General features: G+C 40.8%; 1 protein-coding gene across 1 annotated transcript; it reads right to left on the bottom strand.

Annotated features, from left to right (window-relative positions):
- Positions 1 to 779: 779 nt before the first annotated feature.
- Positions 780 to 4,830, bottom strand: LOC137907391 (leucine-rich repeat and fibronectin type-III domain-containing protein 2). Its single transcript, XM_068751721.1, has 2 exons — positions 3,455 to 4,830; positions 780 to 1,764 (listed from the first exon to the last, which is right to left on the bottom strand). The coding sequence occupies exons 1-2, from the start codon at positions 4,828 to 4,830 to the stop codon at positions 780 to 782; spliced, it is 2,361 nt and encodes a 786-aa protein (XP_068607822.1).
- Between the last annotated feature and the right edge of the window lie 12,619 nt (positions 4,831 to 17,449).

The raw sequence follows: 17,449 nt of genomic DNA, 5'->3' as shown, positions 1-17,449 counted from the left end.
ATACATCTTGCTATGATTTTAAGCAAATGATTAAGTCGGCTTGATGGATTTTCAAAGAGTATTCCCACATCACATCTGTAATTATGTACTGATGGCATCGTTAACGGAACCCTGAGGTAAACACTTTGCCTACATCAATGGCCCTTTTACCCACAGAGACCATTCTCACCAGGTCTCTGTGGGTTTGATTCATGCAAAATGGATGTATCTGAAGTTGATGCTTAAGATTACTTAAATTTTGGGTTACTGGCAATTAAATAATCATTAATGAGCCGTACCTCTTCGCGCGGATGGGTCACCTCAATCATAAATAAAGATGACAGGAAAAACCAAGATGAAAATAAAAATGACTGTTGAAAATCTCTATTCGCTCCTCTGGTCCTTTTTTTCTACAGTTGTAGTCCAATTTCACGTGTCCAAGTCATTGTGATGCATATGCAGTTCATCACAAATCCTCCTGGTGTTCAGTTCTTGGGCTAGAAATGTAACAATCCATTTTGAATTTCCTCATCTCTTCTTTCTTGAAAATACTCTCATTGTCCCTGTGGATATGGGACTAGTTCACCCGCAAAGTCCAAGACTTTCATGTTTTTTTTTAAATAGGAAAACATGTCAATATTTATTTGACTGTTCAACAGAGATTTGAGCTCATTGCCAGGAATCGATTGGTTTGTCTCTTCTTACATAGATACGCGACAGTATTCACACAGACAAACTTCAAACTCATGTTCATATAAATTTGTTGCTTTGCCACAGAGCTAACAGTTGGAGTTACTCCACTAAACTGTGCTTTCCATCACCCACTCTGTGCTCTCAAAGGAAGGCTTGTCATCCTCACTGTCATCGTACTGCAGCAGCATGCCATTCACCGACAGACTGCGCTTAGTCCAGATGTTACTAATCCTGCGAGGGTAGCTGCTGCGACACTGTGGTGCCCCGACATGACCCATGTCAAACGAGTGGCTCCTCTTGGGCTTATCCTCCTGTGGAAGCCCAAGGAGACGTCCCAACATGGTAGTGGACTCGGCCCTCCCAAGCAAAGGCTCTTTATCAGACGGGGGTACCATGGCCACCGTCATCATAGCATTGGATGTGGAGGGAGGCGCAGACGTTCCTTGGTGGTCCCTCGCCACTCCCCGCAGCTCCAGTGATGTGAAGGCCCCTAAAAGGTGGTCCAGATTTGGCCGTGCTTTTGCACCGTGCCTCCTGAATTTGCTGCTGGGCAGGGTGTTGCATTCGCTGCCCTGTATCACATAGCGGTCAGCAGCCCCCCTTCCTGTTTGGCTGTCCAATGAGTTGGAAGAGGATGAGGATGGAGAGAGACTGCTCTGGAGGGATCCACACTTGAACTCCACCATTTCTTCACGCATGACCACCACGGTGGATTTCACTTGTGGCGGGGCACCGTTGAACCTGTTCAACCCACCGTTGGTCTGTGAGTATGTGTCACTAACATTAGGTAGTTTATTCGTCTGAATGCCATTAGTCACCTTATACCGCACCATGAGGATGAAGATGAACACCAAGAGCGTAGCTACAATGATGCCACCAATAACCAGGATCATGGTGCCTCCCAGAAAGCCACTGTGAAGAGACTGACACTGTGGATAGTCCTCACTGGTGATGAACTGGACGCAGCCGACGATGTTGGTGGCAGTGAGGGTGGTCGCGGTGTCATCCCAGATGGCCAAGACACACAAGTCATACTGCATTCCTGGGACAAGATTTGCAATGACAAAGGCTCTACTGATCGTGGGAATCATTCTGAAAAGAAAGAGAAAGACTGTGTATTAATGGTACCGACCTCTTGCTATGGGTGTTCAAGACAAAGGTTTATAGTTAAAGTTATGACGGGCAGATCAAAGAAAAAAGTCTATATTAGGTCGTTATTTATAGGCACAGGGCAATTCAGAAATATGACATCAGTACTATAAACAAAATGTCCCTCAGATGAAGACTCATAAGTAATATGTATCTGTAACTCTATTTCAAAGGTGCCAGAGGAGCTGCAGTAGCTTCGTCATAATATCCCTTACCCTATTTCTGAGGAAGTTGCGTGGGTTGCATGTTTGAGAGAAGTCATGCAATTTGTTTTTCCGACCATATGGCTCTAATTGATTTTTAATCGTGCCACTGCCATTGTTAAGGCCTGATGAAACTGTGTCAGCCAAGAAGACGTGTGCAGTCAGCCACAGACCAATATTAAATCAAAAACAGTAGTTGGTCTCTCCGCTCATTAAATTTTCTTCTCAGCTTGTAATCTTTCTTCTGACATGCTAAATGACTGTGTGATTAAAAATGAGAAAGTTAATGCGTTGCCAAAGGTAATATTTCTTCTGTGTACAAATGACATACTGTGTCCACTGATTGCAAAGCAGCAATATTTTGCAACAAATCCCAGAAGGGGTTAGAGGTCATCTGAAAGTTGTCACTAAGATGGTCAAAGTCATGAGGATGAAATGGCTCATAAATTAATGAGAAAGGATTGGACACTTGCATGTGTTTAAAGCTGCACCACTTTCACCTTTATGAACCCTCTAAATCTAATCTCACACTCAGATAATAATCTGGGAATTCCTTTTTATGTTCTCTCAATTATCTTTCCACAAATTTTATGACATTTTATATGGAATGTGGAAGACAGGTATTTTTGTGGAACTTAGGGCAGATACTTTCATAATATAATTATTAATTTGGTGCTGTTCATTTATATGCATTGAGCTACTGGAGCCTAATGGGAATTCTGAACTTGAAAGCAGTGGATGATGATGAAAATACTCAGCGCTATCAGATAAAAATGAGTTGTGAAACTATGATCATATTAAGTTTTATTATTTATTTCACTTTCACTGCAATATATTTGATCCTTTTACCCTGAATGCTGCTATTCTCATTTGCTAAATTAAATAGATTTTAGAGAACCCAAAGATGTCGAGCTCCAAGTGTTCAAGCTCACACGATATAGACTTAACCAGTTTAAGAGCGATGCATTAGAATGAGAGTCTTGCACCATTTCTCTTAGTCAGATTTCTAATTAATTGTTCATGGCAGAGATTTTACTTTGGGGTTCACTTTTGTAACTCGACCGCACTCAGAGTGCAGCTTCCTGTTTATGCCAAGGCACAAAATCTTAAAACTATATGGATCCAGATGAATATCTAAAGGACTGTTTCTTGGGCTATTATTCACATAATGTAAAAAAAATATAGATATTTTTTCAACATTTTATGTAATTTTGCTGACCACAAATGACAAAACAACAAACCACAAATGACTAAAGCAGCATGCATTTCTTTAAAGACGATGACTACTAATGCTCACAGAGCAAACAATTAGCAACTGACTGAAAATGTTGAGCAGAGATTTGTACAGATTATACCCCGAGCTTGATTCATCACTTTAGCTAGAAAGTGCACAGCTTCTACTTGCATGCAATGAAATCGATCATTCTCACCTGTAAATGAGGACCTCATCGTCAGAACAATTGTACTGAAGCTGATACATTTTGGCCTTTGGCGTTGATTTGCTAACAGTCCACTTGACCAGAGCAGAAATGGCAGTCACCTCTGAAACAGACACCAGCTTCTCTGGCATAGGTTTCGGCTCTCCTTTACTGATCTTGGTGGAGCTAGTTATGTCCGATAGCCCGGACTTTGATTGAGTTGTGCGGTTTGTTCCGTTAGTTAGATGAGGAAGTTGAATTATTGACAGCTCAATAGAGGCTGTTGATTCACCAGCAGCATTGGCAGCTATGCAAGTAAAAATCCCATAATCCTTTGATGTGGTGACGGTAATGTCCAGGGTGCCATTTTCATATACCGTGGCTCGGGAGGAATTGCTCATCAAGCGGTCATCAGGAGCGATCCAGTGCACAGCTGGCATTGGATCTCCGACTGCTTTGCAGCGCAGGCTGGCCGTTTGGCCTTCCAGCACAAGTAACTTGTGTGTATGCTGCGTAATTAGAGGGGGCTCGCAAACAAACTCCTCTTCATCAACTGACCAAAAGTAGCGCCCCTTTAGACTAGTAGGCGAAGCACAAGTTTCCATGTCATCATCACGTTCTAATCTTCGAAGCCAAAGCACTTCACAGTTGCAGTGCAATGGGTTTCCGCCAAAGCTTAAAGAGAGTGGAGGGGCATATGGGGTACTCATCACGTCACCACTCTGGGACCTTGCAAAGATGGGATCCGGAGGGAGCTTCTGCAGACGGTTAGAGGTCAGGTCCAAGCGGGCCAGTTTTTCCAGGTCTGTAAATGTACCTTCAGCAATGAAGGCGATGAGGTTATGATCCAGGCTCATCTGATGGAGGTTGACCATCTTACTGATGGATTCCCAAGGCACACTGTGTAGGTTGTTATATGACAAATCAAGATCCTCCAGTGTCAGCATCAAGTCCTCAAAAGTTGTTTTGGAGATCTGACTCAGCTGATTGTTATTGAGGATAAGGTGCTGCAGGTTAATCAACCCTCGGAGGTCATCTGGTCCCAGCTCAGTCAAGCGATTCGTGTCCAGGTGTAATGATCTCAGGGTTTCAAGGTCAATAAATGAGAAAGCCTGGATGGAGCTGATGGTGTTACGGGATAAGGTGAGATCGACCAGACCTGTCATATTGGCAAAGTCCTGAGTACTGATCTTAAGGATGAAGTTGCCACCCAGTCGGAGCTCCACTGTTCGCCGATCAATGTCCGGTGGTACGAAGAGCAGACCTTTTGAGGGGCAAAGAGTCCCCAGAGATTCTGAGAGGTTCTGGCAGGCACAGTATTTGGGACATGCATGGACCATCGTAACTGCGGTTCCCAGAAACAGGAGACTGATGACCACTTTGTCCATGTTAGTTCATACAAAGGGCAACTGCAAACAAAACAAAAAAATACAAGGATCAGATTAAAATTAAGGTGACATTAGAAGACTATAGTAGGAAAATGATTTTGCATCGTTATATATAATATTTAAATCAATCTAAGTTTGCATAATAATTTTTTGGTTTGACGTTCGCTCACTGTAAATTTCAAATTTCAAAATAATACTAATCATGCAAGAGCACATCTGCACATTATTGTTATTGTAATAACACACATTATTACAGGTCTGGTGAAGTTTCACCAAAACTCTCAGATCAAGCAGGCCAAAGTTGGTTTCTTGATGAGTTTTACAAAACCTATTCCAACTGGTTTTCATCCCATTTCATCCCCTATCCATGTAGAACAGGAAAAAACCTGCTCATAAAGAACCCAAATTATGCCACATAAGCAAGCATGAATGAATGAATGAATGAAACAATTCCTTTTAACAGACAAAAACCTTGAATAGAAACCAAGACTCATAGTGGGCAACCATCTGCTTTGACCGGTTGGGTGGAGAAAGAGAGAGAGAGAAAAAGAGTGAGTCAGTGACATAGAGAGAAAAAAGAAGAGAGAACATAATGCAGTTATTAATCTGTGCAATGCTTCATACTATCTATTCTAGAGGTGCTGGTGAAGCTACTGGCCAGAGTCTAAACAAACACCAAGGTCATTTCTGGTTTCTCTATTTTAATGTCACTTGGACCAAAAAATAATAAACTCCCAAAGGAGTATTAACACTAAAAATGGACGTTCTCTCAGATGTCAAATTGATTAGCACTGCAGAAAGCTGTGTGGAAAATGTGTAAAAGAGATGTTTATTTCATGCAAATAACTGCAGACCTAAAGTCTGACCCTCCCAACACTCTGGAGATAATCCATAATCCACAGGATCCCCTGGTGAGAGCTGTCAGTGATGACAGCTTTCTTTCATGTGTTCATTTTAATGGACAGCTTAGAGAAGCTGTGTTTTAGACTTCCTTTTCATCTTCCATTTATCTGAAATGGAAATGTTATGGTGGTTGAGCATTTTCAAAAAACTGGAGAAAGTGTAATAATCTAAGGAAAAGCTGACTGGATGCAAATGTAAAGTTCAGGTAGCACGTGGCACTTGTTGATAGTCTTTAGGATCTTCGGCAGAGCAAGTCATGCTGTGGAGAGGAATAGATGACCTTTAAGGGATGGAAAAATCTCAGTCCCACCAAAATAAGAACCTTGGTTTATGCTTAAGGTCAACGTTCATTTACTCATGGCATTTACCAACACCGCCTCCAATTCACTGGAAGGGTCAGCGATGCTCCTGAAATACCAAGCACATACAGTATACTACACAGTTTCACAGTACATCGGGGGTGATTGTGTATATAAAATGTCATTTAATGTAATACATTTTGGGTCATCACCAAAATGTATTAATCTGTTCCTGGTAACATTCCTGAAAATGTCTGTAACCTTTTGAGTTATGTTGCATACAGCCAGACGGACAAACAAACCAACGGCGGCAAAAACATAACCTCCATGGCGGAGGAGATTGATTGATATTGCAACACACACACACATATGTGTATCCAGTTACCCTTTGGTGATCCGTGCAACATGTACAACTCTCTTCTCACAAAGCCTGCCTAACATGTGCTTTAGTTCAAGATGAAGATGCATTTATCTAGTAGAATATGGGATGTAAACTGCAGAGTTGATAAATTAAATGTGAGTGTGCCAGATCCAACATTAATTGAAGCCCCAGGGGAAAAAAACTGGGCTCAAAAGGAAGTAAAATGTAGCATGCTGTGCTTTAGCTGCTGGCTACATCTTGGGCCCTCTTATTTTGTTTTTTTACATTTTGGCAAAGTTGCACCATTACAGATTTTCTCAATTAACCGTTAGCATTTTAAATTTGCAGTGTGCACATGGATACACACAACTATCACAAAATGCTAGAATTTGACACAAATGCGTCCAGCACCTTAATTTCCTCGATGAGTCGCACGTCAAAGCGATTCTCTAAGCTCCAGATGTCAGGCTCAGCCACAAACCCATCAACAAGTTTATGAAATAAATTTAGAATTTGCATTTAACAGTCACAGGATTGCTGCGTGATGGACACATTTCACCCTCTGTGGTTGCCATTTTGGTGACGGAGCTGAAAGGGGAAGGGCTTATGACAGTCTTCAAACTTGTAAAAAAAGATTGCAGTTTACAAAGAGAACAGCAACTTATAACTAAGCAAAAAAAAAGGAGCATTTAGGTTGAAATGTGGAGCATTACTCTGATTATTTTCATTAAAAAAAAAATACCTGACACTTTTTGATGGAATGTTTGCAGTCAAATGCTGAAACCACTGCAATAGGATTTGAGACAATGCCACATTATTGAAATGCTTACATTAAACAAATAACTATACTCTCTTGAATTTTACTACATCCCAGCTAGGTTACGTTCTCCGTTTACAAGCCTGTATGGGTTACAATGTCAGAATCTGTTGCTTGAGATGAGACTGATTACATAATAAATTTGTGTAAACTAACAATTACCGCTTTATTTCTGCTGTTGTCCTTCTTCATGTTGTACAGCTGCTTCTTTAATAGGCTGGTACATAGGAAAGGTCAGCCCTACTGCGAGCCGGTGCCCTCTGTATATTTTCAGTTTACCGTTGTCTTGTACTGATTGTAAACCTGCCTCTGACATCCGACTATAAGCACACATCATTACATATACGTTGATTAATTGAACTTCACTTCACAACTGTGCTTGGTCTTTGATGAGGGCCCCCTACCCGACCCCCACGCAATAATGAATGCCAGCACCAGGACGAGGGCTCGACAGCCCACAACAGGACCAAATTAATTGAAGCTGCTTGAGGCCCGCAGTTAATACATTATTTTTCTTTTTTTTTTTACTCAACCATTTCCAACCTAATTAACCTTTATCTGATTAGTCTCTCTCTGTTTCCACATTGCAATATTTAGCCTGTTGTTACTATCATATCCCTTAGTGCATGTCCAATGAATCCGATGCTTCTCATCAATTTCCTGCTGAGGATATTTTGGAGCGCCAATTAGAAGGAATTGTTAAGGTCAAAGAAGTGATCTGGAGATGCAACAGTTTTTAGATATAAAATTAAATGAAGAATTCAAGATGGAAAAAAGGTTAATAAATTGTGAAGATTTTCAGAAACATGAATTGGCCAAATCGAAGGTGAATGACAAAGCTTGCGCTGTGCGCTTGCTGCCTGATATGAGATGAAATCATAATCAGCAGCAATGCTTCAGTGGAGGTATAAGCCGGATCATTGTCAGAGATGGTTTCTAGGAACAATGTGCCAGAAGTATGATTAGATATAGATCATGCAGATGATGAGTCATGCTTTAATGAGGCGCTCTTTTCTTTTCAGCCACTATAGCGATGCAGGTTGATTAAACCAGCGCTGTTGGCTGTTGGAGGAACATTTGACATGACTCAAACTCAGTGTTATAATTAGTCAGACCTAGATGTTCAAAGCAGAATAAATACATATGTGGTTGGCTCCCTGCCCAGTTCATCACTTTGCTCCTGACTGCTGAACTTTCTGGCCAAAGCCTGCAAACCTGTCAACTATGAGATTGAATAAAGGCCATGGATGGGCTCAGATTTCATGGGTGGTTGTGGGTGTTCTTATGAGCTCTGGAAGCCCTGAGGATGAGTAAGAGATGGATGTCCTAGATGTGCAAGCATTTATTTGTGGTTGATTTGAGGAAGTATGAAGATGAAGGTTCAGTCCTGAAGGAATTTCAAATCTTCAGTCCATGTAGAGCTGTGGTCAGAAAGGTTGAAGATTTAACTTTAAATTTTTACAGAAGTCACAATTTACAATGAAAAAACACCACTGTATCAATAATGGTGGCAGTTAGAGGTAAGTTTGAAGCTTAAGGTCAGCATTAACTATCTCACTGTAAATGTTTATCAGCATTATGTGAAAATGTGACTTTTCTTCCCAGCCAACAAACACCCTTCTTTTTTTCTCTCAGGTGTATCATATTTAGATGTAGGCATATTTAATTGGCCTCATGTTACACTTATATTGTCATTCAAGGCATCCTTCTCACTAATGTTTTAGTCAATAACTGAAGTCCCTGTTTCAGTAATCAGGTATATATTTTTTATGTCACTCAACATCTGTCATTTCACCTCATTTCCTCCACAAACCGAAGAAAAAAATACATATTTAATGTTTTGATTCTTTTTCCCAGACACACATTACGATTGGAACACCAAAGAAGTCTAAGTTTTACTTTTTAAATTGTATCTAATTTATTTTCATGTTCATATTTTATTGTCTCTTTTGCTTTGTTGTTTTTAACTTATGTACCTATTGTAAAGCGACTTTGAGTGTTTAGAAAAGTGCTATATAAATAAAATGTATTACTATTATGTATTATTATTATAATAGCTAGGCTATTATGTGGGCAGCTGTAGTAAATTCCCTATCATGACTGTGTGTTTTGTACAGGAACTGTCCAGTGCTGAATTTAGTGTTTTTACATCAGGCACCTTGGGCAGCTCAGGGGTCATTGGGGAAATCAATGTTCCGTTATTCACGACGTACTCGTTCATTCTGCGTTGATGCCTGTCTGCGTTTGTGATGAAGGTGGGTCGTAACGATCAGTTAACGATCGATAATTAGTTGTTTAATATGCAAATGAAGCACCAAATACTTGTGTAGCAGTGTTTTATATTGATGTTTAATGTCCTAACAGTCTGGTAACTATTCACTAAGTTGATGTGCTCATTAAGCTAGCACACATTCTCATGTATGGTAATGTATCCACTAAAGATACCAGTACAGAGAATCAATCAGACAGCTCTGTGTTGTTCAGAGTGGATTCAGCCTGGGAAGCCACACCTTCACAGACAACTGCCTCAGTGACCCAGGTTCTCCAGCTTCACAGTGATCACCACAGCATTGGGGCCCAGTTACACCAACACCAATTTAATACCAACCCAATTCTACAGCTCCAGCCTATCTAGTATACCAGCCATCTCCAACTGTGATAACACCAACATGTGAAGTACGGGCTCTCCGTAATAGTCACAGCTAATGTTTGTCTCTTAATGCATCCTCACAATCTGAGGTCAAACTCAATGTTAATCCACTACAAAAGTGAAACGGAAGATATCTCCATTAGGAAGGGGCGTGGGTGCTATTCTGCAAAGTATGCCTTGGAGTTAAATGAATATATGGTCGATAATTTGAATTAAAAGCATTTATCTACGGAAGCAAGCAAGCAATTCAAAGACTTCCTAGAAAGAGATTTAATCTGTGATAAACTCAAGCCTGTGGGTCAGATTATCAAATTATAATCAGGAAGTGGTGGAAGTATGAGGCTCTTTGGAGGTTCTATTTACAGATGGGAGCCAAGAGCTGAAACCGTATCAAGATGATCTTGGCACTCTGAGCATGCCAAAAAGGCTTGATTAACTTCATATCTTTGTAGTAAAAAAGCCGCACATGTTTCACCTCTGTGGCAGATTATGATAAATAAGACAATTTTAAAGCTGAACTAGTCAATATTTTAATATAATTATGTCACGCATCAACAGCTTTATGCTACCCTAAATAAGAACGTTTAACTTACTTCTGAGATTGAATGTCATAAACTGGCCACTTTAATATGTTTTTTGGACTAGATTGTAAAAAGAGTGGGGAAATTAACACCTTGAGGATCAATTACACTTTTCTCAAGAATTGATGTAGGTCAAATCTGACAAAGAAAGGGAGCAAATATTTCATTTACATTCACTAACTGCATGTACACACAATGACTGCTAAAGTGTAATGGGCGTGTTAATTGGATTTTGTTTGTTAATATGTTGTCAAATTTGAGATGGTGTCCTTAAATTCTGTATTCAACTCATCCCACTGTTGCTTAGAGGTCAGAACATTCTATTGATACAGTTTCAAGAATTTAAACTTTGAAGGTAATCATCACAAAAGAGCAAATATTGACACTCAAATGAAGTAAGAACATGTGCCCTTCAGAAAAAAACAGGTCACTGGATTGCACTTTTTCTTCAAGGTCCTTAAGACACAATGAAACCCCTTCTCTAATAGCAGACAGAAATAAAAAATAAGAATAAAACAAATCTCAGAAGGAACAGCACCAGCTCCTTTTCTCTCTTATCAGAGGCTGCCAGATGTCGGTCCACAACCCTAACCCACACACAGCCTGAAGGTGCATCGCAACATAAAGCCATCACGTTGGCGAGGGAGAGTGAGATGCAGTGGAGGGAAGGAAGTGGGAAAAATACATGTAGCCTTGGAACATTCAGAAGAAAAACTGGCTCACTGCGGAGGAGGGTCGATTGAAGCAGAAGGAGGCTGGGGGGAAAGTGAATCTGTCATGTCAAAGACCAGTCTCTTTCCTCCTCTCATGCCTGAGAGGCTAAAGAGACAACGAGGAAGAGGCAACATCCAATGGCTTCTGACAGAAAGTAATCAATTACCTTGAAAAGAGAGAAAAGAAATCGGGTATATGATGATTCAAATCAGTTGTGAGTATTAAGCTACATCAGCTACCCTTGTTAATCCTCCAACATACAGCACAAGCCCAGCGGCAAAGCCAACCAGGCACACATTGTATGCAGAAGCAGGCTGTCAAATACCCTGTCTGATCAGGCTATCTGTGAACAGGCTGCTAGAAGTGTGCTGGTCGACGGACCCAAAATCCATTTTCAGTTTTTCTCGTGCTGTTCTCAAAGTTCTACCTATGATGGCACGAAGAGGTACACAATGTATGTATGTATGTATGATGTATGCACACAGTGGTCAGAAGCTGGTCACTGCTTTAACTTATTTTGCAAGCTGCCAGTGAAAGCTGATTAACAGTTCCAATCGTCGCCGAAGCAAACAGCATAGAGAGGGAACCGCGTTTTAGAGAATCGCCTAGTTTTACATAATCTCTCATTTGGAATCATTTATTAACCAAGTTTGGGAGATTAAAGTTATTACTTCAAAGCTGGTCAGTTGGCAACCCTCCATGAACAATTATATCTTGTAAAACATGCAAAGTTGTGTGTAACTTTAAATGAAGTACGTGTCCAGTTCGGGCATGAGAGGTAGAGATAGGGATGCAAACTAGACAGTCTGATTAATGAAACTCTGTTCTATGGGAATGCCCAGGAAACTTTGTTGGAGCCTTGGAGAATGAATGCGATCAAAATTACCAACTGCTTGTATGATTGATCGTCTGAATGAGGATTCCCACGTTTTTCTGGCACTGAAAGTCTGGCAGGGAATCATGACACAGCGACGGAGCCCTCCTCACCATATCTCATGGTTGGTTTCAAAGCGTTTTGGACTCTCTTTCCTGGAGCTATCTGGGACAATTGTTGGCCGGGGGTGAAAGTTTTGGAGACCTTGATAAAAAAGAATGCATGACAAGAAAAAGAGTAAAATCGCAAAGTCAGAATGCATTCATACCCTTTTAGTCAGCATTTCTAGTTTTATTCATCCTGTTTTTGTCTGCTCCTGCTCTGTCTCTCTATCACTTCCCTATCCATCTCCTTGATATTTTCTCGCTCTCTCCCTCCATCCCTCCCCAGCCGGTCAGACAGATGGCCGTCCACCATGAGCCTAGGTTCTGTCCAAGGTTTCTGCCTGTTAAAGGGACGTTTTTCCTTGCCTCCGTTGTCAAAGTACTTGCTCTTGTGGGTCAAGTTGGGTTCTGTCTTTCCCTGCTAATCCTGTAAAGTGCCTTGAGATGACTTTCTGTTGTGATCTGGCGCTATATAAATATAATTTAATTTAATTTAATGCCAAATTTCAGGTCATTGAGCTCATAAATATATTTTTTAATTTATCTGAGTGATCCAGAGAAAAGAATTGGAGCCAGCCTTAACTGTGTCATCAGTCAGGACGTGTTGTCAGGAGGGAAATAAGGCAGCCATCTGCAAGTCAGTCTTTACCCAAAATTAAAAACTTGGTAAACCCTTCCCATCTGCCACGCCGTGAAGGATAAAGCAAACACCAAAAACTGCTAGCAAATAATTTACCCAAAGTCTATGCAGAGACTGAGGCAAAGCTAACAGAGGCAGCATCAGATATGACAGTGGGTGATTAGTCTCCATTTGCACTGGTAGAATAGTGCAAGATGTGTGTTTATGTATGACACTGTCCATATGGGGGATGATATATTATTCATATTGCAGATGTTTAGGCTTCCCGAATGGGAGAAAATCAGCTTTGAAGCAGGGCTCTTCTCATACAGAGCAAAGAATGGAAAAACAAATGTAATTGAAAGGAATTATGCCCAGGACAGTGATACACAATGGAGAGAGAATAGTGTAACAAGGGCACAAAACCAATCAGCGGGCTGTCAACCAGCTTTTTGTCAAACCGAAACACATCTTACATGAGGCTTCCCTCTGGGACAGATTGCTGTATGTTTCAACTTTGTTTGAAGAGGAGCTGCTTGAAAAGATTCGAGTCAAAATCAAAAATAATCTGTGTGTGAGTCTGTAAGCCAGTGCTTTAGCTGCAATAATAGGATTAACTTTTGTTTCCTCAATACGTGATTTGCGTTCAAAGCATGATAAGAGTCCATTTTAATTTGTTTCAGAAACTGTGATAGTGAAAATCCCAAAGTGATTTCTGATTGAAGCAGGCGGTGACGCGGAGATACCGAATGTTCTCTTTGAAGTGAGATGGCCTCCGCTGAATATTCGGTACAGTAAACATCCCCGTCAGAGAGCAGGTGCTGCCTCCCTTTGTCGCAGCCGGCCTGGACCCAAGAAAAACCAACACAGGCTTGTACAACAAAGGTGTGCTATAATTTATAGAGCCAAGCGAAGCCTTTTTCAGCATCTGAGGTCACAGAGGTTGCGCACTACAACTCTTGCCTTCCTCTGATCTCTGTGGGCTTGGTTGCTCACTGCTGATACAAGGAACGGGGCTGTTGATTTAACTTCTTTTCCAGGAAATTCCCTCTTTTTCAAAAGAAATTCATGGTTTTATGATGAGCCCGGAGAGTAAGACCAATCATCAATGAGCAATTATTGAGCAAGTAAGGCTACTATCACTATTTATGCTGCTGTATTGGGACATTTTCTCTGATAACTTCTTCAAGGCAAAATTCACCAGTTTTAGAAATGATGTCCAACCCAGCAGCAGAACTTAAATAAATGAGAGCAACATTGCACATATTTATTTATTTATGGTAGTCTTTTATTGTCTTTTACTGTTTATTATGATGTTTTAATGGTCTTTTAATTGCTGATGTGGCTTTCTTTCTTTTGCTGGGCTTCAGGTCTCGGGCAGCCTACAAGTACTTTGTTGTGTTGTGGTTTTGTATGTTTTTTGTCGATTTTGAGGTTCTGTTCTCTTGTTGCTTAGTTTAATGTCAAGGCAGATGCCATCCTCTGTTTTCACTGCAAAACAAATTTACCTACGGGTAGATAGTCACCTGAACCTGAACCTGACATCGCAGCATTGACTACTAAAATGCCTTCTACCTCTAGCTCTTTTGATGTTCTACCCTTAATTGTGAATGTTTTTGACTCCGTCGGACCATGGGTCACCAAAATGTTTAACATGTCCCTTTCATCTGGTATCTGGTGTGTTCTCCAGTTCCTTTAAACATGCTATTGTAAAACCGAGACTTAGAAAGCCAGGGCAAGACCAGTCAGAACTCAAGAAATTTCGGCCAATTTTGAAGCTGCCTTACCTGGTAAAAATGTTGGAAATGGTGGCATCTAAACAATTTACATCTTTCCTGGACGCTCACAACATATATGAAACATGTCAATCAGGATTTTGGAAACGCCACTCTACCTAAACAGCCTACTTCAGTATATCAGTTAACCATAATTTGTCTGAGTCAGCTGATCTACAGTATGGTGTCCCGCATGATTCAGTACTAGGCCCACTCGTTTTCCTGATGTATGTTCTTCCCCTTGGTCAAATAATCCAGCGGTTCAGTGATGTGGTTTATCATCTGTTCGCTGATGACTTAGAACTTTATTGTCCCTTTAGAACCTTTGAGGCCCATAAACTGAACTCTCTTATCAATTGCTTGTCTGAGGTAAAGCAATGGTTGAACGACAACAGTATCCAGACACATATCATAACCCCGATAGTGCCATACCTGGCATTAAACTGCGCCTGGGCAACTTGAGCTCTCTTTGGCCAAGTCAAGTTTGTGCATTCTTGCTGTCATTTTTGATGAAGGGATGTGTTTAGCGGTTATCGAAGCACTGTAAAAAGCTAATGAAGAACCGTTTTTCATTTCACAGGGTGTGTTGGAGACTATTATCCATGCATTTGTCTCTTCACGGTTGAACTATTGTAACAGTGTGTTCACCTGCCTTAATCCATTGTCTGCGACTGTAGCGCTATTCTTGTCTACGCCTGGTGTTACAGTAATAATGCAACGGACACGGAGAAGTGACGGTGTGTTGTGTTCTATGCTTACGCCACAAGAGGTCGCATGCACTCTGATGCTGAGAAATAGAGACTGCAGAAGAAGCGTGAGGAGCGAGAGAAACTCTGGTCGAAGAGACCAGCAGGTGGTGCACCCTCACCATCCACTTACAGCGGGAAAGCACCTCTCACACACCTAATAGACTCTGTGCTTATTTCGATGGCTGCACTGACCAGAGACACCGCCGTTGGGATCCATCAATAGAAACATAAGAGTCAGGAGGAGCGTGTAAAAGAGGAGGGTGTGCACTGTCACACTGTGGCTGGTAGGGCTGCAAACTCTTCATGGATTCCATTTATCGATCAGTGTTTGACTGCTCACTGCTCCCATTGACAAGATGGGATCCTCACTGCCCACTCTATGCCTCGAAACCCATACTTGCTGCACTACAAGAGAAAAGCTTGACGTGTTCTCTTCTTGATTTCCATTATAATTTTACATTTAATGAGTAGTTTACAATAAAAGAAGAAATGCAGGAATGTTTTCTACCAGAAAATCCTGAGGGAGAATATCTCACCATCAGTTTGTGACCTTGAGCTCAGAGAGGCTTCAAATAAGCTTTTCACGTACCGGTAATTGAATCGGATGCTCATTTAAAGCTGCATTCCGAATTCACTCATGTTTTTTAAGGGGCTAATTCTTTTTTACAGTACTGTACATTCATGTGCAACAAGAAAGAGAACACAGACATGGAGGGCTGCACTGACATTTGGAACCACAGTGGTTGGTGCACTGTAGTTTTCAGTTGTAACCATGGTTACCAGCCTTAAAATGGTCAGTCACATTAAAAACAAGCCGACACTAGACAGATTGTTGACAGATGTGAAACAATCTGCAAGGAGTGAAAAGAGTACAATAAAAAAATATTCGCTAACTCATCCTGCAAATACAGTGCTGTTTTACACAGGCTTTACTAGTTTCTTTCATGTTGCATGCTGCAACAGCACCAAGTTAGTATGTGACTAATGCAAAAAATACAAATAAAATCACTGTGCAAGACAATGAAAATAAGTTATACTGTAAACCGTAAGAAAAGCTCCCAAGTGCTTGATGTTCAGTGGTAAAAATGAGCAGGGAATTTAAATGGGCGAGAGTGAAAGATTTTTATTTAGCTGCACAGATTATGATTCTGTACATGATTTGCTTTTGAATTGCACCACAAAACAAGTCATTGAAGGCTGAAAATGTCAAGTACAAACAGCACTTTGAATACATCGTTCGAAGCTACAATGAATCAAGTCTAATTAAATTACACTCTTAATTGAAAATGCATGCGTTTGTATATAAATAATGTATTTTTAATAGTTTGTATGACTATCTGTAACAGATAGTCATACAAACTGTAAACCTTACAGTCCAAGTGTATAATGTGATATTAATCCATGATTAAACCACTTATAATCCCTTTTACGACTCTACTGCAAGACTTCTGTCATCATTATTTGTCCGAAAAAGCTTCAGCCTTGATGCTGTAAGTTTACAGGTGAGGATTGAAAAATGGCTTTACAAAAGAGACACACGTGTGGTTTCTTGGTGAAACTGAGCTCCACGGCATTTTGAATCAGCTTTGGGTTCTTGGTTCACGTTCTTCTGGGTTCATGTTCTTCTCCGTTCACAGCAGCAAGAAAACACACCAGACAGAAGCACATGGCAGCTGCTGCAGCTTTTTAACAGCATTAGTTCAGCTCCAGTGGGTTTGTCACACCAAATTGGGATGGATAGAAAACTCATGCAGATTTATTGCAGATCAATGCTCTCCTGTCACAGGACTCGTGCATTGCCTGCATCATGGCACAGCTCAGCTCACAATGTTTCATATAAATAGGCTTGTTTGGCTGATGGGCTGGTGCTGAAGAGTGAAACCAATTGGCCATCGTGTGGAATCATTAACAAGAGCAATAACACGTTATTAAGCTGGCATGACAGCAAATAAAGAAATGTGTTTGTTGTTGTTCTAGTTTTATGCTGCAGTGCAAGAAATGAACCATAACTGATCCATTTACATGTTTTAATAAGTGCAAGTGCTGAACTAAGACTGGGAATGTGGATTGTGCACCAATGAGCAATTTTGGACTAAAAATAGATGGTTGATTTGAGTCACCCTGACATCACGCTTGTATATCAACCCTGCCAGGTACATATACATATATATAT

This window comes from Brachionichthys hirsutus, chromosome 18, assembly GCF_040956055.1.
Source record: "Brachionichthys hirsutus isolate HB-005 chromosome 18, CSIRO-AGI_Bhir_v1, whole genome shotgun sequence".
Lineage (NCBI taxonomy): Eukaryota > Metazoa > Chordata > Actinopteri > Lophiiformes > Brachionichthyidae > Brachionichthys > Brachionichthys hirsutus.
Note: the sequence above shows the minus strand (reverse complement) of the source record. Positions and strands in the feature narration are given on the sequence as shown.